Below are 21,622 nucleotides of genomic sequence, written 5' to 3' on the forward strand. Positions count from 1 at the left end.
TACTATTGGAACATCTTTTATATTCAAATTTTAAGCGGGTATTTGTATCGTCAACTTATATTCAAATTAAGTGACTGGAACGACACAGCAAATCCTTCGTTCGGGATTGCCCGAGATTCCTAAGAACTCCCACACCCCAAGTTCTAACAACAATGGAGGAATACATAAGAGAGGCACCACGCATGGTTTCTGTTCCGAGAGAGCCCTTGGTCAGTAAGATAGGCTATTCACAGGACATTTTTTCATGACGATTTCATTTTGATTGTTTGTTTTTTTTAAACGGAAAGAAAGAAAAACCTATCATGATGACATGTCTGTATTTTTTGAGCATATATTTCATCCTCATTTTGTTTGTTGGACATCGACATACAAACCAGAAGAAGTTCCTTCTACTTCAGACGAAAATAAGCCATCTGTTAGTGACCCAACTTCGTTTTCTGCTGATGAGATTTCTTCTGACTTTGAGCTTGGCCCTCCTCATAAGAACGTCGCTTCTCAAGATCAGCCTGATGCTGGAGATCTACTGGTAAATCTTGTATTCATCTAGTGGTATATAGATATATTATGTTATGTTGTCAATTCTTTATTTTATTCTTCGTATGTAGGGATTACATTCTACTGCATATCCTGATGCAACTGTTATAAAGGAAGCTAATGCATTGGCTCTAGCAATAATTCCATCTAGTAAGTTATTCTTATCTATATTTCTGTAATCTTGACAAATTTCTGATGTATGATTCTTGGCATTGCTTACCAAAAGGACAAATTTTCCCTCCCTTACAGATGATTCACATAATTCTAGCCTAGATCAAAGGAAAGAACTGGATCCTTCGGGATGGGAACTTGCTTTGGTTACTACTCCCAGCAGCAATATATCCTCAACTAATGAAAGACAATTGGTTAGTCCATGTTGTCTTACTTATTCTATTTTACTATTCTATTTCACATATTGATGTTGAAATGGAAATGAGCTTATATATGGAAGAAGCCCGATGATTTGGTTCTCAATTACAGAGTGGTACAGAGCAGATAATACTTTGGAGGACTGTGGAGGTATGCACCACTGTTGATCCTTCGTTGATATATATATATATATATATATATATATATAAATATAAATCAGTTCTAGTGTTGATCTGAACCTGTTCAAAGATATTAAAGATATATAAAACTTGGCTGAAGACAAATTTAAGTTGATAAAACATAATATGTATTAAAGAGGCAGGAGGCACAATTCCAAAACAGGCGCTTAACTTTCGAGGATCTTGAGGTAATATTATTTTCACATGAACTCATATTTGTATAAAATACTGAAAATAGGACATAGGTGCCATCGCTGGTTGCGAAGGTGTTGAACTCAGGCTTAGGTGGATGAAAGTCCTTATAAACAATCAGGAGATATAATAAATTTGTTGATACTTGAAGCAAGTTCACATAAATATTGACTAACAATATTAAAATAACTAAACTAATTCTAAAAACTATTCCCATTCCCTATTCATAATTGCCTTGACATATTCAATCTCTTCTTTTCAGAATATATCTTCCTGCACATTTGATAATCCCATATAGTCTTCTTTGAGAATTGTATTTTTTTTCATTGTGTAGTATTGCAATCGATTCTGCTCTAATTTGATAGATATATCAATTTTTTTTTGTGCAAGTGTAATTGCATAATGTTGTAGTGGAGATTCACTTTTGATGATTGTGCTTCCGTTACAATTTCCATCGTCATCTAGACTATCCATGTAGTTGACTGTAATAATTTTTATTTAATTTTCTCAAACATAAAATGAATCGGAAGAGTAGGTGTAAACCAATAAAATAAAATATGAAAAATAAACAAAACAGCTTTGAGAAGGAAAATTCTATGTAGAAAATGTGATTGATCACTATTAAAAAAATAAAAAATACTCTTTTGTCGCTCCCTTTTTTTCTTCCTTCTTCCTTACTATGTTCCTTTATCGTTTGTTTCTTTGTTTTCAAATAGCTCATTGATTTTAAGAGTTGCTTTGTTTGTCCCTTGTTTAATGTATTCAAACAGATACTTGATAGTCCTTGTGTTGTTGTACTGACCTGTTGTACCTATAAAATTGAATGTATAAATTTGAATCCATATTGTAAATTTAAAAAATAAATTTTATTACCTTGAATTTCCTCAATATAGTATATGTTTCTATCAGACGGAATGATATTTTTCTTTTTCCATATCCTAACATTTGAAAATATAATAATTGTTTGAGTCACAATTGAAGAGGTATTGAAAATATTAACATGTTTGAGAAGTTATTAATGAATATTTTTTTACAAATAAACATGTAATATGTAAAATTAAATATCACAAACCTTATTATTGTTGTTCCAAACATATTGCGTTGGAAAGTGAACATACTAATATCCATCAATTTCATTGTCACTTTGATAATCCATTTTCTTTGCAATTATTTTTTTAGCCTAAAAAGGAGTCCTAATTTAATAATAAGTACAAATGGATTAAAAATAAATCTATAAATAAGAAACAAATTTTGTTTGCAATAATAAATTAATCATAAATGTTGTCCGAACTATCAATTATTTTTTCACAATGCATAAATCTATAACATATTGTTTCCTCTTCCTTGAGTCTTTAATCCCTTGACGGAGCTTTATCATTTCTTCTTCTTGTAGTTTTTTTTTCGCCCATAATGATAGTATTAGTTTACGTAGTTCTGAGATTTCATTTTGTTGTTCTTCAATCTCTTGGCTTTTCATTCAACTCCTTGTAATTGAAGTCTTCAATTTCAAAAGGTTTTGTCTTTTAGGTAATTGATTGCACTCCACGCTGAGTTTTCAGACTTTTCTTTTGTTGTTGATGGAATTCCAGATATGGTTTCTGTTTTGGAGTCATCAAATATGGTAACCTGAGATATATGTAGATTGTCTTCAAATTTTGAGGTGTAAGTTGCTTCTTCTATGTGAAGTGAATCAAGTATTTCCTCAAGCATTTTTTTTGTGACGAGAGTATTTATATTAAGTAATCCATATCCCTAATATTTAATAATAATAAATGTCAAAAAAATATATATCAAGGGTAAACTTATGATATTTAATATATGGTTCTTTAAATTTATGCAATTTACTAATTATGATTACACCCTTACGATAAGACACAGACTTTTAATGTTAGCTAATGATAATTTACATTTATGTGTGATAAAATGTATCAAGCGAAAGTAGTACCATAAGTTATATATAGTTTGATAGGGAGTAGGAGTATTTGGCATATCATGTATAGAAAAGCCATGACATTAATGTGAGAGAGACATAACAGATTGCTCTCTTCTTGAACCTTTTGTCCTTCCCTTTTCTTGTCATGATTTCGGTTGTTTCAGGGACAATAATAACGTATTATATGGTGAAATTTCAACACGGATTGTCTCACTTTGTGTACGGCATTCTTATTATGTTAAGGTGTTTAGCTGTGTTGCTGTTGTAGAGAGCTGTATGATGGTTATTGCATCATTGGTTCCTAACTACATGATGGGAATAGTAACTGGAGCTGGATGTAAAGTTTATATGAATCTTTTAATGAATTGGGATCCATAATCGCATCTGAGCATCCTGATCCAGTTTGGTCTTCAACACTACTATGACCAAACTGTGACCAAACTAAATGTTGCATTGGTGTCCTAGGTTTCAGTTTATGTGCATGTTTTTTTTACCTTAACTAACCACAATAACTCTAGTAATACTTGAACATAAACTAATAGAAGGCAATAACATATATTTTTGATGTTGAATTCATTGATTAAATAAGACATGTTTATTAATACTAATAAATAAAATTGAAGTAGATGTAAAAAGAAAAATTTGTTTACCTTAACCGTTTGTTTTTCTCCTTCTGTAGCCTTAATTCAATATCTTCTATTCTATATAATGAAAAAATTTAGAGGAATTCAATTAGATATGTAATATTTGATTCAACATCTATATCATAAAAAATAATTGAGAACCAAAAGTTTACCTGTGTTTTTTATATGCGTTAGGAGTGGGGAGATATGATCATATGTTTTGTATATATATAAGAAAAGGTTTTTTTATTTCATTAGAATTCTAGTATTAGTATGACTCTAATTTTGAACATATCTATAATTTTTTTTTTGTTTGACAATTAGAAGTTAAAGCATGGTGGGACTTCCTTGTAGTCATACGTTTGCATAAACATGCACTATGTAAAAGGGCTTAAGTAAGTAAGTAAGAAGCCGCAAGCAGTATAGAAGTATTAGGTGTCCAAGACATGTCAGAGATGGGTGTTGTATGATGGCTGTTGGTTTGAGACTTTAATAGAAAATCTTTCTCATCAAGTATATGATATCTAAGTACTATGTTTATTTTTAAATAGCTGTGTCCCCGTATCCTACTTATATAGGGATATGAGTTGGATATCTAGAGTACAGCAACTAAGGAAAAAGGAAAAAGTAACATGTTTATAGCAAAAAACTATTTGGCATATTAAAAATCACATAAATAATCTACAAAAGCCAAATATTAGAAGTGTAAGTACCTTAGAACAAAAGGGAACTCGGTCTTATTAACAGGAAGAAGGCCAATCAAGTTTAAAGCAAGTACTAAAAATTTGAAATTAACAATCGACTTACATATGCCTATATCCAAAAAGCATTATTAAACAATTTCAATGGAAGTCTGACGTACTAAATGCTTCTGTTTCGAATGTTAATGATCAAGTTTCTAGTGTCATAGAGTTTGGACGTAAGGATGGAGTCGGAAGTCGTAGTATTAAACAAAATACTTTTATGAAGGTGGTTCTGAAATTCGTTTGGTGGTTTTTCATAATCTTAGTTGCAGTCCTATTGTCAATCACATGGATGGACACTTATGAAGTAGGACATCATTTCATTCCTACTTGATTAAACTTTGCGATGTTGCACCGGTTTCACGAACAATTTTACACTCAGAAAGCGGGTTCTTGTTACCCAACCGTAAATGCTGCACAACAATTTTTTTGTGAAATGTAGCTTAACAATTTCAGAACGGTTCTCATGTTCTTAATACAACCTATTTGTTGACTCTCTTGACTTTGTTCTTTGTGTCAAAATACATGTTGGTCCTTCTTTTCTTTTCCTTCTTAATTCGAAAGCAATTTATAACTTCCGGAATCAACATTTTGGTTAATTGATAGAGTTGCAACAACGAAACAGATAATGTACTTTTGGTCTCGATCGGAACTTTCTCCCCTTATATGATTTAGAGGTTCGGATTACGTAGAAAGTGTTAAGCCCCTCCATACACCTTTAGGATTCAAGACAATTGGTTTCAAAGATTGCCGACACTGTGCAGTGTGTGCGATACTTACCATACAATTAAATAATTTGATCCAGACTGAAAATGTATAGTTCTTCAAACCCATTACTCCCCACTGCAACCGAAGTTTCTTCTACCTTGTTGCATTATAGTAGAAAGACAACTCTTAATATAGCGGGCCACATACATTTTAGGAAGTAAACGATTTGAAAAAGTCATGAAACGTATTCAGATTAAAGGAGCTTCTAAGACCAAAAAGTAAATTGGTTAACTTTCTTTTCATCGTTTTTACGTTGAAGAATTGGGTCAAAGTAATAAACTATGGGAATTGCTTCCTATCGTTCACGATTATATTGAACATTATCGCTAACACACATTAGCTGAATTTTTTTTTCTTTGTCCCGTGTACTACCAAGATAAGTTGAATAAGAAATGATCAAGGGAAGTCCTATTTATTGGATGAGTACCTGTCAATAAATGTGAATTCGAGGTGCACCGGTGTATATCCCGCTCATTTCCTCGCTTAGTCATCCATAATTATCTTTCTCTTGCCCTTCCAATTCTTCTTCGTTTTGGTGTTTTGTTTAGTTCAGCCAAGACCGTTTTGATCCTTCTTTCCCCGCTAGAAAATAGTCCTTGAAAGGCTCCCGTTGTTTTGCTTTTCGACACCTTTGGAGGAATGATGGTGTAATCGGACACAAAAAGGCGTTTTCTTTGAAGTAATTTGAACCGCCTAGCCCAACAAAGATAAGTTGCATCGGGGTGCTCATGCTTAAATGGCTCAACAAAGACCCAGTCACCTCTAGAGTTTGAAGATCTATAGTTTGTGATCACCACTTCGAGCTTAAGACATCCGGATCACGGTCACAATGTGTTTAACCGACCATGTCGCCCCGAATTCCTCGCTCACCAACTCTACCGCATTGAGAAGTTCCAATCATCTTCTATTGAAAAGTGCTTTCTAACTTCAAAATTAAAATTGGAATTGATAGATGACTGCGTCGATAAAGTCTTCTCGTTTTCTCACACATCATGGAGAACCCAAGTCTTAGGGGTGACCATGGGACTCCACCTAAAATCCGAAAACATGCCTCCTTGTATAACAAACAAAAGACCGCCTTTTACCCTCTGAAACAATTGTGTGTAGAACCTCGAAAGCGTGGTTCCATGCCACATATGAGCCTTGTATGTTGTGATTAATCCGCTTTTGTGAGCATCAGTGGCGACACTTCAATTATCCAACCTCATGCTTACCACACACATGTCACCAATTTCATAAAAGCTTACTCCATGGTCTTTATAGATTGATCACTATTTGATACATTTGGAAGTTGATTCTATTCTCTATCTTGTATATGTGGCTTGATGTTGTGGAAGTGGTAATTGTTTTAATATTTAAGATGTTGGTCTATTTACTAAAATACTAATGATTCCACATCCGATCATCTCTTACCACCACGCGTGCACGCACAATACTAACTTACTTATACACAAACACACTCACAAATCGAATTTGGTTGGCTTTGGAGAAAAATGGAATTTCTTATTGGAGCTCAAGTTGAGTCTAGAGGTAGAGAGACTATAGAACATCCATTGGTGCATTCACGCACACACTAACTTACTTATACACAAACACACTCACACATCAAATTTGGTTGGCTTTGGCGAAAAAATGGAATTTCTTATTGGAGCTCAAGTTGAGTCTAGAGGTAGAGATACTATAGAACATCCATTGGTGCATGCATGCACACACTAACTGACTTATACACAAACACACTCACACATCAAATTTGGTTGGTTCTGGAGAAAAATGGAATTTGTTATTGGAGCTCAAGTTGAGTCTAGAGGTAGAGACTATAGAACATCCATTTCAAATTGTTGTTATATAACTGTTTCTTTGGAACTTGGAAGCCACCCTCTGCTACCCTAAAAAATCCATGATTAAGTCTTACTTAATGACAAATTGGCCTTGTCGAGAAATCTGAAAAAATTACGAATGATGGCTAATTTTGATATTTTCCCGTGTCGACCGAAATTCAGATCGTGTCCGACCTATGGTGATAAACTAAGCACATCTTAAGTGAGCTTCTTTCTATCATTAAAGGGGAATAGTTTACAGCCTATAAATTCCTTATCCACTTTAAATGGACTATCAACCAATCAAGTTATTTTTTGGAAAAATACATAAAAGTTTGCTATGTGCTCTCGAAACTAATTTTTGTTATTTTACTACAATGTACCGCGGTATGTGAACTCGGCGATTCGGTAATGAAGTTCTTATATCGGTCTTCATCCGGTTAAGTTCTTATATTAATGGTTAAGTTCTTAACGTTTTGCTTCCTGTGGCATACTCTCTTTATCAAGTTGTATGAGTTTTACGTATGCAGATTCCTTTTCCCTTTAATACACTTCTGGATTATTTTAGTTGTATTTTTGTTGGAGTTGTGGACTTGTGGCATCTATGTTTGTCCTATCAATCATTTTTCTTTGAAACGGATGAGTTTATCTATCTGCAGGGGATATTTGTTTAATTGCTTTTTTTATTTGTTTTGTTTGGGTGGGTTGATTACTCTTCCCCGTCGGTAAGGTTGGTCTTAGAGCTTGAGGTTTTATAATGTAGCTTTGGTTGTTGGTGTTTTGGAGGAGGCAGAAATTCGGTTAAGACCGATCAATATTTTAAGCTAAATTTTATCCGAATATGGATACTCGAAGGTTTATGAGATTCTTCTCGTATCTTGTAATAGAATCCTGAACTATGAGGGGGACTTGTTTGTGCATAGTTTGGCGCGAAAAGCGGATCGATCATCATGCGGATGAATAAGGCTATGTGGATTGCATCATTTGGATACCACCCAAAACATTCCAAGAGAGTGCATTCATTTTTATAATACCTTTAAATATCGTACATGTTATAATTCTAGCTAAAAACAATGCCTTAGCAAACTAAAGCACGAAACCATAATAAGGACTTGAGAAAAAACTCGTACATAATATTATACTTCCGGTGGCAAAATGAAAGACTACTTATGGTGTGGTTGACGCTAGAGTTGGCTCATGCCTCACTTGGTCCAGTGTCCCGAGTTGGTCGCTCATGATGGGCCCGGTCTTGTACAGTTTTTACCTTTTGTTTGTGATATTTGTGAATAAGGTAGTAATTTTTGTTACTATTTGTGATTTGTACATCCGACTTGTTGACGCCATTATGATATTCCCCGTTGATGATTTTTATTTCACCGTCTCATGCGATTGGAACGGTTTTCTATTTGAGTGAGAAATCCAACGGCGTTCTTGGCGGGATCATTGGTAAGTTATGCTCACATGGGATAAGAACTTTTGTTACCGAAAGTCTTTGAGTTCACATACTTTGCGGTAAAGTTACATGATCGGCATTTCACTAAAATGACGAAATTAGTTTATCGAGCACATAGCAAACTTTTACGTAAACAGATTCCTTTTCCCTTTAATACACTTCGGATTATTTTAGTTGTATTTTTATTGGAGTTGTGGACTTGTGGCATCTATGTTTGTCCTATCAATCATTTCTCATTTGAAACGGATGAGTTTATCTATGCAGGGGATATCCGTTGACTGCTTTTTGTCGTTGTTTGTTTGGGTGGCTTGATTACTCTTCCCCCGCCGAGGTAAGTTCGGTCTTATAGCTTGAAGTTTGATAATGTAGCTTTGCTTGTTGGTGTTTTGGAGGAGGCAAAATTTGGTTAAGACCGATCAATATTTTCACTAAATTTTATCCGAATATGGATACTCATAAGGTTTATGAGATTCTTCTCGTAATAGTGTAATAGAATTTTGAAGATTAGTGGGGAGTTGTATCTCGATCAATATTTGCCGAAGTCCGAGTGAGGTTGTCCCTTGGTTCTTTTTATGAACCTATATCTTTTTATGTCGAATTATTCACCAAGTAGACTATTGCGACCATCCGGGTATGAACTGTATTGTTCGGCCCATATTGTTTTTCTCCAACTCGGTCATTGATGAGAAAAAATGGCCTTAAACCTTAGTTATAGCGTAAGGTTTTTGAGTTAAGGTGCAATGCCAAATATAAGTGTCTTAGCTATTCAATCAACAACCCAACCCCATCCTTGTACTTCGAGGAAACGTGTGTAATCAACGCCTTTTTCCACAAAGCCGCAGGATCGTGTCGTTACTTCCACCTCCTTTAGTTTATTTTTTTGTCTGTCTTCCACCTCCACCATCTGCACACTTCCATTTCTAACTCAGCACTGTACAAGAAATTATAATTTACCATCGATCACTTTTAATTATAATTTAGAACAACTAGGCTTTGAAACCATTGATAAGGAATTTTTTTTGGCTTATAACTACAAGAAAAACCATATTTCACGATTTAATTATTAATAAGGACATATTTAACTTTTATTTTTTTTTTTACTCTTTTCAATCTTACCCTTTTATGTTTTGTATGCACTGACGTCTGTGCATACTTTGCATACTAAGAGGTGGTATGCACTGACACTTGTACACACCATTTTCTTTGTGATGCTTGATATGTACCTACACCTGTACATACTAGAGTATTATTGTTTTTCAACAAAAGTCAACTATTGTCTTTGAGAGTGTTTTTAAAATGAGAATGGATTTTTCGGTTCATTATTTTGGAATTTCTTAGGGGTGTTTCATTTTCATACTTTCATTCAATTTCTTCTTCAGAGTTTAAAACCCTAATTTTGTTGTAAAATTTTCATCACTTTAAAAAGCCCGCAGAAGCCCCAAGTCCAAAGATTTCTACGAAAGGTCCAAAGCCCAATCCAACAACCAAAGAATATACACTTTCACTTCCCAAAATTGCTCGATCCCATGGAGTTAGTGGTGATACCAACAAAAAGCCCGTACGATAACGACCTTGTAATGTAAAAATCTCTAGTCTACTACTCAAAAACCCTCCACTCATTTCTTCTTCAACCAAAAACCCTAACAAAATAAAACAAAACAAAAAAAAATGTTACAACATTAAAGAAAATGCCTTGTTCATCTCTACTAATTCGTCACCAACTAAAAGTTGGTCCATACCTAAAAATCTTCTTACTATATAGAAAAATATGGGGTATGATGAATAGTATTTTTCATGTACGTCACAGGGGCAGTTTGGTAATTTTTCTATCTTTTTTTGAGGGTATTTTGGTCTTTTCACTATATGAAGGTATTATCTCTACGATTCTCGAATATTCTCGCTCCTCTTCTCTCTCTCTAAAATCTCCAATAATAGGATGATTGATTCATCTATGTATTAATTATTTGTTGAATTGATCAAATTTATTTCCTATGCATTCATCTCTGCAAACGATTCAGGTAGCCGAAGCAATTGAATTCTCCATTGGAAGTTCTTGAGCAAGAGATTTATGATATATCGAGCTTGAGAAAGCTAGACGATTGAAAGTGATTTTTTCTCTTTTCATTACTTTTTATTTGATATCTCTGTGTTTTGAATATGTAATTGAAGTTTGAGCAAGTACATTTTGTTTGCTTTATCTCCTTCATGTTATATTTACAACTAAAAAGGATTTTTTTCTTCTATCTTTAGAAAATTTCTCATTGTTGTCTTTGTCATTTTATCATTCGTTGAATAAATTGTTTACAATAAATTATTTCAATTTTAGTTAATTTTTTAGGAAATAAAAGTTAAAATGACTTTATGTAATTTTATGAAACTATAGTCGATAAAATAACCTGAGTTTGTTGTGAGCAACTCTTTAATTTGTGAGTGGATACAAGTGTAGAGAAGAGTGAAAGCACTAACGAGGGTTACGAGGGTATCTCACGGTGTTCTTTTTTCATTTAGATTTGGCAACTACAGTGCATGTACGCTATTGGAATTTTTTTATTTATGGCATACCCGTTTTGTTTGTGGTAAATAATTGTTTGGCATATTTCAAAAATGGCAGTGTGCTTTGAATATGGAGAAGTATGAAATTGCTCAACGGCTGAGTAAACAAGCTTACAGAGTACCTCTATCAAACTTAAATGCTTATCTTTTCACTATCTAAAGGTTCTCTGTAGATTTCTTGAATATTCCTCGCTTCGTGTTTGCAATTTCTCATTATTCGCTCTGTCTTCGGTCTCCGACCGTATTATTCACAATCTTCGACTGGTACTATTCACACGTAAAGGAATACTATATGATTTCTTCAATCTTGAATCTAAAATATATATGGCTGAAACAAATTTTGTGGCGCTGTTTTGTAGTGATTATCTATTCAAGCTTTTGCTCATTGGATATTCTAGTGTTTGGCAAATCATGTCTGCTCCCGAGATTTACTGATGTAAGTTATACTTATGGCATAATTTTTAATATTCACAGCTTTGAAGGAATCAGGCCTTTGGAGGTTAGCTCCAAGGTCTTGGGGTATGATTTCCAAACTAAGCGGGGTTAAAAAATCCTCGATTGTCGGTGCATTATTATGTGTTGTGAGATTCTATATGTCATTGAGAAGTTGCTACTTCTCTAGACACCGATATGAAATTTACCTATAGATTTCTATGTGGAGTTGCTCTCATTTTTCCCCGACCTTATTCATTTCATATTCATGGTGTACATGATGACTCATATCCGGTAGTGTGAGAAGGCAAACACTGTTCTTAAAGATTTGAATTTCTCGCCACTTTCTCTCTATATATATATTTATTTCTTCTATGTGATTGTTATCCAAACGACTGCTATTGTTCGCACATGGAGGAATACTCATGAGAATGTAAAAGAATAAATAGCAAATGTTCTGTTCATGTTGAAATTATATCTTACTATATTAGGAAAATATGGGATCTGGGTATGTGTTTTTTGCATCTGTGTTTGAATATTGCTCATTGTGTTCATACAATTCGAGGATAGCAATTTTGTAATTTCAATTTCCTCCCTCTCATTCAAATTGAGTATACTATTACCGATTTGTTTGGGTGGGACTTTGGACTGGGAATACACACTCTAATCTTTAGTTAATTATTTTGCAAGAATTAATTATTTTGATGGAATTGAGATGCATGCTCACATCGACTAAACGGTGGAAAACCACTTGAATCATCCGGTCTCCCCGATTCTCGCAATTGATCTATCTTCAAAATATTACTTGACATGCGGTAAAATATGATCCCGAATCCTTTCATGAGTTGTATAAACTAGCTCTGCCAAAAAAGCTAGCTAAGGCAATCGATAAATTTGTGTCGTCGTGATATGCCAAGGTAAATGGTAAGATATGCATGATCAGGTTATTGGAAACATTGTTGTAATTCCTAAACTCACGCATACACAGTGTAACTTTCACCGTGGGTTTTGTCGTAATATAGTGACTCCTCTCTTGATTTTTGTAGGCCTTCGTTTCTATGCTGAAAAAGAAGTTTTATGAGAGCCTCGAATGGTTCGAGTAGGTCTCATTCAAACTCTATTGCTCTTCCCACCACTACACCCTTTTCAAACTAGAATAGAGTCATCTTCGAAAAGTGAAACCTCTTATAGATCTTTGCATGCACTTCAAGAGTCAATGTATTATGCTTACAAGTGAGTCACTCCACGAAGACAAACTATGTACATGAATAATTTTACATAATTGCAACATCCACAAATATCATGCATAGATGTATTTCCATCTAATATTAATATTTCAAAATGTGTTTATATTTTGATCCCAAGAGGCATGGCTAATGTTGTTTGCATTTTGTACCAAAGAGAACGAGATGGTGTGAGTTTGTTGAGCCACCGATGGGGAATCGATCCAATTTCTTTAAGACCTGGCACGAAAATATAATATGGTCATAGTGAGAACTGATGTTGTTTGAACTTTTTCTGAATGGTATGTGCAACAGAATCACATACCATGTGTTTGATACTGCATATGGACAGATAGTTGTTAATATATGATATGGAAGACACCATCCTTTGAACTGGTTAGCCTTCGGTTTGAATGGTGCTGAGATTGTCATCAACCCTTTTGCTACTGTTGGTGAACTCAGTGAACCAATGTGGCACATTGAGATTATCTTTTGCCCTTTTTACATCATGCTGCAGTTGCCATAATTGGATTAGTTCTTTTGCTGCCGGTAAATTAATCATGTATAATTTCATCTCTAACACATTCAATTGTTTACGAAAACTAAAAAAAGGAGTTACACAAGTTATCATCCATTACGCCGTCGAGATTTTAAAAGAGTCCAATTACCAAAGATAAAGTAAACTTTTTGTTGCGAGAGCCTCCTCAAACACCTCCAACACTAAGAATGAGTACAAACTACAAAGTATACATTGTAGATAAGGTTCAAATGAGATGTGTCATTCAAGGAAATTGAATTTTAAGAGGTGAAGGACAACAAGTTTGGCCCACAACTTTGACAACCACTTCATATATATGGTACAATCTTTGTATGTAAGGTGCGCTTCTATTGAGTTGTTGTCCCCTACCTCGATTAATTTCCCAACTTTTCCCTCTTGCGTTTTGAGAGTAAATAGTATTGAACAATATTGCTAAGATTTCTATTGTTGTGGATGTATTGTTATCGTGCATCGACGCGTGTATGATGCTAGTGTCATTAATAAAACCAACTCTTTCTTTCAAAACCCCAAAAGCTTATAAAACCCACTCTTTTTAACTCCTATCCAAACATCACTTTTCCACTCTTCACTATTTCTTGTTTCCCTTCACACCGTGTAAAATCCGTGATTGTTTCTTCTTCTTGTAGTAGTAGTCGCTCACTTGATTTTGAATTGGAAAGGAATCAAAATGGGCCGTTCGAAATGGAGGTGTACTCCTTTTCCTTCTTTTCAACAATTGCAGCAGAATTTTTCTTATGGGCGGTATGCTTATGATGATTACTCAAGAGGAATCGATCATGACGCCCAAAGCGTCTTCGTCCATCTCGAGGAAGGTAAGTTTTTAGCTGCATTTGTGACTGAATCGTATTAAAGACGTGTTATTGGTTATTAAGATGAGCATTGGTGTAGTGGTACAATGTGAAATTATAGGAATAAACCAGGATAATTAACATAACACCAATAAGAGAAAGTAGTATCGAGTTGTCCCACCGGTACAAGGAGCAAAAACAACACTAACTACAAAGCAAATTCAACTGGATGGAAATAAGTAACTCCCATTTATCACAAAATGCTCCAAAGGTATATCTTGACTCTCTTCATGCTCCTTGGAACAAAACAAGGAGGTACGTCATGGATAGAGTGTGTTTGGTCAAGCGCGATCGTGAGTGGTCTCGAACTGTGAACTTCGTGGAGTAAATGTTTGTGGAGGGTTAGATTTGAGTGTGAGAGGTTGTGGAGGAGAGCAATCATTTCCAAGTTTCACTTGGCGCCTTTTGCTTTAGTTAGTTTCACTTAACTTTTTATGTTTTGCGGTTCCCGCTTATTAATTGATCAATTGTTTTGTTCTCGATTATGCATTAACTATGAGCAATTAATTTCTTACGTTCACTTTTCATCCACAAAATCTTTTTTTAGGGGCTTCAACCCTAGATAACATCGAAGAGTGGAAGTGGAAATTTACCATGCTCGTTAGGAATAAGGATGAGCAAGAGTTGGTATCAAAGGACAAAAAGGATAGGCGTGATTTTGCTCATCTCGAAGCATTAGCAACCAGAATGGGTTTGTACAGTACGTTTTGATAAACATCTAGAAGGGAAAATTTTAGTTCAAGCGAGGAACGATTTTTAATTTGAGCACTTTTTTTCTTTATTTTTCATTATATTTTTTTACAAGTGGAAGATATTTACCTTGGGCAGCCGTCAATATTCGAGAGTGGTTGTCTTTAGCAAAGTACCCATACCAAACTACAGATCAGATCTAGATGACAAGTGTCCTCAGAGAGAGGTGATTTCTTAAATACTGTACATGTTATAATTCTAGCTAAAAACAATGCCTTAGCAAACTAAAGCACGAAACCATAATAAGGACTGCTGAGAAAAACTGTACATAATATTATACTTCCGCTGGTGGCAAAAATGAAAGACTACTTATGGTGTGGTTGACGCTAGAGTTGGCTCATGCCTCACTTGGTCCGTGTCCGAGTTGGTGTTTCATGATGGGCCGGTCTTGTACAGTTTTTACCTTTTGTTTGTGATATTTGTGAATAAGGTAGTAATTTTGTTACTATTTGTGATTTGTACATCCTAACTTGTTGACGCCATTATGATATTCCCCGTTGATGATTTTTTTATTTCACCATCTCATGCAAATTGGAACGGTTTTCTATTTGAGTGAGAAATCCAACGGCGTTCTTGGCGGGATCATTGGTAAGTTATGCTCACATGGGATAAGAACTTTTGTTACCGAAAGCTTGAGTTCACATACCGCAGTAAAAGTTACATGATCGGCATTTCACTAAAATGACGAAATTAGTTTATCGAGCACATAGCAAACTTTACGTAAAACAGATTCCTTTTCCCTTTAATACACTTCGGATTATTTTAGTTGTATTTTTATTGGAGTTGTGGACTTGTGGCATCTATGTTTGTCCTATCAATCATTTCTGCTTTAAACGGATGAGTTTATCTATCAGGGGATATCCGTTGACTGCTTTGTCATTTGCCGTTGTTTGTTTGGGTGGCTTGATTACTTCTTCTGTCCGTAAGTTCGGGTCTTATAGCTTGAAGTTTGATAATGTAGCTTTGCTTGTTGGTGTTTTGGAGGAGGCAAAATTTGGTTAAGACCGATCAATATTTTCACTAAATTTTATCCGAATATGGATACTCATAAGGTTTATGAGATTCTTCTCGTAATAGTGTAATAGAATTTTGAAGATTAGTGGGGAGTTGTATCTCGATCAATATTTGCCGAGTCTGAGTGAGGTTGTCCCTTGGTTCTTTTTTATGAACCTATATCTTTTTATGTCGAATTATTCACCAAGTAGACTATTGCAGCATCCGGGTATGAACTGTATTGTTCGTCCATATTGTTTTTCTCCAACTCTGGTCATTGATGAGAAAAAATGGCCTTAAACCTTAGTTATAGCGTAAGGTTTCAGTTAAGGTGCAATGCCAAATATAAGTGTCTTAGCTATTCAATCAACAACCCAACCCCATCCTTGTACTTCTGAGGAAACGTGTGTAATCACTGCCTTTTTCCACAGCAGTGTGACTGTGTCGTTACTTCCACCTCCTTTAGTTTATTTTTTTGTCTGTCTTCCACCTCCACCATCCGCACACTTCCATTTCTAACTCAAAGATCGTGTAAGAAATTATAATTTACCATCGATCACTTTTAATTATAATTTAGAACAACTAGGCTTTGAAACCATTGATAAGGAATTTTTTTTGGCTTATAACTACAAGAAAAACCATATTTCACGATTTAATTATTAATAAGGACATATTTAACTTTTTTTTTTTATTTTTTACTCTTTTCAATCTTACCCTTTTATGTTTTGTATGCACTGACGTCTGTGCATACTTTGCATACTAAGAGGTGGTATGCACTGACACTTGTACACACCATTTTCTTTGTGATGCTTGATATGTACCTACACCTGTACATACTAGAGTATTATTGTCTTTTTCGAACAAAAGTCAACTATTGTCTTTGAGAGTGTTTTTAAAATGAGAATGGATTTTTCGGTTCATTATTTTGGAATTTCTTAGGGGTGTTTCATTTTCATACTTTCATTCAATTTCTTCTTCAGAGTTTAAAACCCTAATTTTGTTGTAAAATTTTCATCAGCTTAAAAAGCCCGCAAGCCCCAAGTCCAAAGATTTCTACGAAAGGTCCAAAGCCCAATCCAACAACCAAAGAATATACACTTTCACTTCCCAGCCGTTCGATCCCATGGAGTTCGTGTGATACCAACAAAAAGCCCGTACGATAACGACCTTGTAATGTAAAAATCTCTAGTCTACTACTCAAAAACCCTCCACTCATTTCTTCTTCAACCAAAAACCCTAACAAAATAAAACAAAACAAAAAAAAATGTTACAACATTAAAGAAAATGCCTTGTTCATCTCTACTAATTCGTCACCAACTAAAAGTTGGTCCATACCTAAAAATCTTCTTACTATATAGAAAAATATGGGGTATGATGAATAGTATTTTTTCATGTAACGTCCATGGGGGCAGTTTGGTAATTTTTCTATCTTTTTTGAGGGTATTTTGGTCTTTTCACTATATGAAGGTATTATCTCTACGATTCTCGAATATTCTCGCTCCTCTTCTCTCTCTCTAAAATCTCCAATAATAGGATGATTGATTCATCTATGTATTAATTATTTGTTGAATTGATCAAATTTATTTCCTATGCATTCATCTCTAAAGCGATTCGTAGTTGAAGCAATTGAATTCTCCATTGGAAGTTCTTGAGCAAGAGATTTATGATATATCGAGCTTGAGAAAGCTAGACGATTGAAAGTGATTTTTTCTCTTTTCATTACTTTTTATTTGATATCTCTGTGTTTTGAATATGTAATTGAAGTTTGAGCAAGTACATTTTGTTTGCTTTATCTCCTTCATGTTATATTTACAACTAAAAAGGATTTTTTTTTTCTTCTATCTTTAGAAAATTTCTCATTGTTGTCTTTGTCATTTTATCATTCGTTGAATAAATTGTTTACAATAAATTATTTCAATTTTAGTTAATTTTTTAGGAAATAAAAGTTAAAATGACTTTATGTAATTTTATGAAACTATAGTCGATAAAATAACCTGAGTTTGTTGTGAGCAACTCTTTAATTTGTGAGTGGATACAAGTGTAGAGAAGAGTGAAAGCACTAACGAGGGTTACGAGGGTATCTCAGTGTTCTTTTTTTCATTTAGATTTGGCAACTACAGTGCATGTACGCAATTGGAATTTTTTTATTTATGGCATACCCGTTTTGTTTGTGGTAAATAATTGTTTGGCATATTTCAAAAATGGCAGTGTGCTTTGAATATGGAGAAGTATGAAATTGCTCAACGGCTGAGTAAACAAGCTTACAGAGTACCTCTATCAAACTTAAATGCTTATCTTTTCACTATCTAAAGGTTCTCTGTAGATTTCTTGAATATTCCTCGCTTCGTGTTTGCAATTTCTCATTATTCGCTCTGTCTTCGGTCTCCGACCGGTATTATTCACAATCTTCGACTGGTACTATTCACACGTAAAGGAATACTATATGATTTCTTCAATCTTGAATCTAAAATATATATGGCTGAAACAAATTTTGTGGCGCTGTTTTGTAGTGATTATCTATTCAAGCTTTTGCTCATTGGATATTCTAGTGTTTGGCAAATCATGTCTGCTCCCGAGATTTACTGATGTAAGTTATACTTATGGCATAATTTTTAATATTCACAGCTTGAAGGAATCAGGCCTTTGGAGGTTAGCTCCAAGGTCTTGGGGTATGATTTCCAAACTAAAGCGGGGGGTTAAAATCCCTGATTGTCGGTGCATTATTATGTGTTGTGAGATTCTATATGTCATTGAGAAGTTGCTACTTCTCTAGACACTGATATGAAATTTACCTATAGATTTCTATGTGGAGTTGCTCTCATTTTTCCTGACCTTATTCATTTCATATTCATGGTGTACATGATGACTCATATCTGGTAGTGTGAGAAGGCAAACACTGTTCTTAAAGATTTGAATTTCTCGCCACTTTCTCTCTATATATATATATTTATTTCTTCTATGTGATTGTTATCCAAACGACCGCTATTGTTTATTACATGGAGGAATACTCATGAGAATGTAAAAGAATAAATAGCAAATGTTCTGTTCATGTTGAAATTATATCTTACTATATTAGGAAAATATGGGATCTGGGTATGTGTTTTTTGCATCTGTGTTTGAATATTGCTCATTGTGTTCATACAATTCGAGGATAGCAATTTTGTAATTTCAATTTCCTCTGTCCAAATTGAGTATACTATTACTGATTTGTTTGGGTGGGGACTGGGGACTGGGGAATACACACTCTAATCTTTAGTTAATTATTTTGCAAGAATTAATTATTTTGATGGAATTGAGATGCATGCTCACACGACTAAACGGTGGAAAACCACTTGAATCATCTGGTCTCCCTGATTCTGCAATTGATCTATCTTCAAAATATTACTTCGACATGCAGGTAAAATATGATCCCAGAATCCTTTCATGAGTTGTATAAACTAGCTCTGCCAAAAAGCTAGCTAAGGCACTGATAAATTTGTGTCGTCGTATATGCCAAGGTAAATGGTAAGATATGCATGATCAGGTTATTGGAAACATTGTTGTAATTCCTAAACTCACGCACATACACAGGTGTAACTTTCACCGTGGGTTTTGTCGTAATATAGTGACTCCTCTCTTGATTTTTGTAGGCCTTCTGTTTCTATGCTGAAAAAGAAGTTTTATGAGAGCCTCGAATGGTTCGAGTAGGTCTCATTCAGAACTCTATTGCTCTTCCCACCACTACACCCTTTTCAAACTAGAATAGAGTCATCTTCGAGAAAGTGAAACCTCTTATAGATGCTGCATGCACTTCAAGAGTCAATGTATTATGCTTACAAGTGAGTCACTCACGAAGACAAACTATGTACATGAATAATTTTACATAATTGCAACATCCACAAATATCATGCATAGATGTATTTCCATCTAATATTAATATTTCAAAATGTGTTTATATTTTGATCCCAAGAGGCATGGCTAATGTTGTTTGCATTTTGTACCAAAGAGAACAGATGGTGTGAGTTTGTTGAGCCAGTCGATGGGGAATCGATCCAATTTCTTTAAGACCTGGCACGAAAATATAATATGGTCATAGTGAGAACTGATGTTGTTTGAACTTTTTCTGAATGGTATGTGCAACAGAATCACATACCATGTGTTTGATACTGCATATGGAAAGATAGTTGTTAATATATGATATGGAAGACACCATCCTTTGAACTGGTTAGCCTTCGGTTTGAATGGTGCTGAGATTGTCATCAACCCTTTTGCTACTGTTGGTGAACTCAGTGAACCAATGTGGCACATTGAGATTATCTTTTGCCCTTTTTACATCATGCTGCAGTTGCCATAATTGGATTAGTTCTTTTGCTGCCGGTAAATTAATCATGTATAATTTCATCTCTAACACATTCAATTGTTTACAGAAACTAAAAAAGGAGTTACACAAGTTATCATCCATTACGTCGTCAGAGATTTTAAAAGAGTCCAGTACCAGCATAAAGTAAACTTTTGTTGCGAGAGCCTCCTCAAACACCTCCAACACTAAGAATGAGTACAAACTACAAAGTATACATTGTAGATAAGGTTCAAATGAGATGTGTCATTCAAGGGAAATTGAATTTTAAGAGGTGAAGGACAACAAGTTTGGCCCACAACTTTGACAACCACTTCTGATATATGGTACAATCTTTGTATGTAAGGTGCGCTTCTATTGAGTTGTTGTCCCCTACCTCAGTTAATTTCCCAACTTTTCCCTCTTGCGTTTTTGAGAGTAAATAGTATTGAACAATATTGCTAAGATTTCTATTGTTGTGGATGTATTGTTAATACGTGCATCGCACGTGTATGATGCTAGTGTCATTAATAAAACCAACTCTTTCTTTCAAAAACCCCAAAAAGCTTATAAAAAACCCACTCTTTTTAACTCCTATCCAAACATCACTTTTCCACTCTTCAGCTATTTCTTGTTTCCCTTCACACCGTGTAAAATCCGTGATTGTTTCTTCTTCTTGTAGTAGTAGTCGTTCACTTGATTTTGAATTGGAAAGGAATCAAAATGGGCCGTTTCGAAATCGGAGGTGTACTCCTTTTCCTTCTTTTCAACAATTGCAGCAGAATTTTTCTTATGGGCGGTATGCTTATGATGATTACTCAAAGAGGAATCGATCATGACGCCAAGCGTCTTCGTCATCTCGGAAGGTAAGTTTTTAGCCTGCATTTGTGGACTGAATCGTATTAAAGGCGTGTTATTGGTTATTAAGATGAGCATTGGTGTAGTGGTACAATGTGAAATTATAGGAATAAACCAGGATAATTAACATAACACCAATAAGAGAAAGTAGTATCGAGGTTGTCCCACCGGTACAAGGAGCAAAAACAACACTAACTACAAAGCAAATTCAACCGGATGGAAATAAGTAACTCCCATTTATCACAAAATGCTCCAAAGGTATATCTTGACTCTCTTCATGCTCCTTGGAACAAAACAAGGAGGTGCGTCATGGATAGAGTGTGTTTGGTCAAAGCGATCGAGTGGTCTCGAACTGTGAACTTCGTGAGTAAATGTTTGTGGAGGGTTAGATTTGAGTGTGAGAGGTTGTGGAGGAGAGCAATCATTTCCAAGTTTCACTTGGCGCCTTTTGCTTTAGTTAGTTTCACTTAACTTTTTATG

At 34.7% G+C, this 21,622-nt stretch overlaps 1 protein-coding gene and 2 long non-coding RNA genes across 5 annotated transcripts; 2 read left to right on the top strand and 1 right to left on the bottom strand.

The window, feature by feature from the left end:
• The first annotated feature begins 106 nt into the window (after positions 1-106).
• LOC147476054 (uncharacterized) lies at positions 107-2,985 on the top strand. The gene is made up of 5 exons (XM_086584649.1): positions 107-526; positions 606-684; positions 784-899; positions 1,015-1,053; positions 2,864-2,985. The coding sequence occupies exons 1-5, from the start codon at positions 311-313 to the stop codon at positions 2,897-2,899; spliced, it is 486 nt and encodes a 161-aa protein (XP_086440775.1). The 5' UTR covers positions 107-310; the 3' UTR covers positions 2,900-2,985.
• A 14,833-nt stretch (positions 2,986-17,818) lies between these two features.
• On the top strand, positions 17,819-19,716 carry LOC147476055 (uncharacterized). Of its 3 annotated transcripts, none has more exons than XR_015207462.1 (3): positions 17,819-18,556; positions 19,367-19,466; positions 19,599-19,716. It is a non-coding gene; the product is annotated as an uncharacterized LOC147476055 (long non-coding RNA). The 3 variants fall into 3 exon arrangements; XR_015207463.1 differs by having other exon boundaries at positions 19,367-19,473; positions 19,599-19,697; XR_015207464.1 differs by having other exon boundaries at positions 17,819-18,384; positions 18,480-18,556; positions 19,367-19,600.
• Positions 19,717-19,832: 116 nt separating this feature from the next.
• LOC147476056 (uncharacterized) lies at positions 19,833-21,085 on the bottom strand. The gene is made up of 2 exons (XR_015207465.1): positions 20,102-21,085; positions 19,833-20,016 (listed from the first exon to the last, which is right to left on the bottom strand). It is a non-coding gene; the product is annotated as an uncharacterized LOC147476056 (long non-coding RNA).
• Between the last annotated feature and the right edge of the window lie 537 nt (positions 21,086-21,622).

This window comes from Coptis chinensis, chromosome 9 (genome assembly GCF_015680905.1).
Source record: "Coptis chinensis isolate HL-2020 chromosome 9, ASM1568090v1, whole genome shotgun sequence".
In the NCBI taxonomy this organism is placed as follows: domain Eukaryota; kingdom Viridiplantae; phylum Streptophyta; class Magnoliopsida; order Ranunculales; family Ranunculaceae; genus Coptis; species Coptis chinensis.

Bases quoted from the DNA above. Each gene is read 5' to 3' on its own strand.
- LOC147476054 (XM_086584649.1), top strand. From the start codon at position 311: ATGTCTGTATTTTTTGAGCATATATTTCATCCTCATTTTGTTTGTTGG. The intron at 527-605 runs GTAAATCTTGTA...CTTCGTATGTAG, and splicing joins CTGATGCTGGAGATCTACTG to GGATTACATTCTACTGCATA. The intron at 1,054-2,863 runs GTATGCACCACT...ATGGAATTCCAG, and splicing joins TACTTTGGAGGACTGTGGAG to ATATGGTTTCTGTTTTGGAG.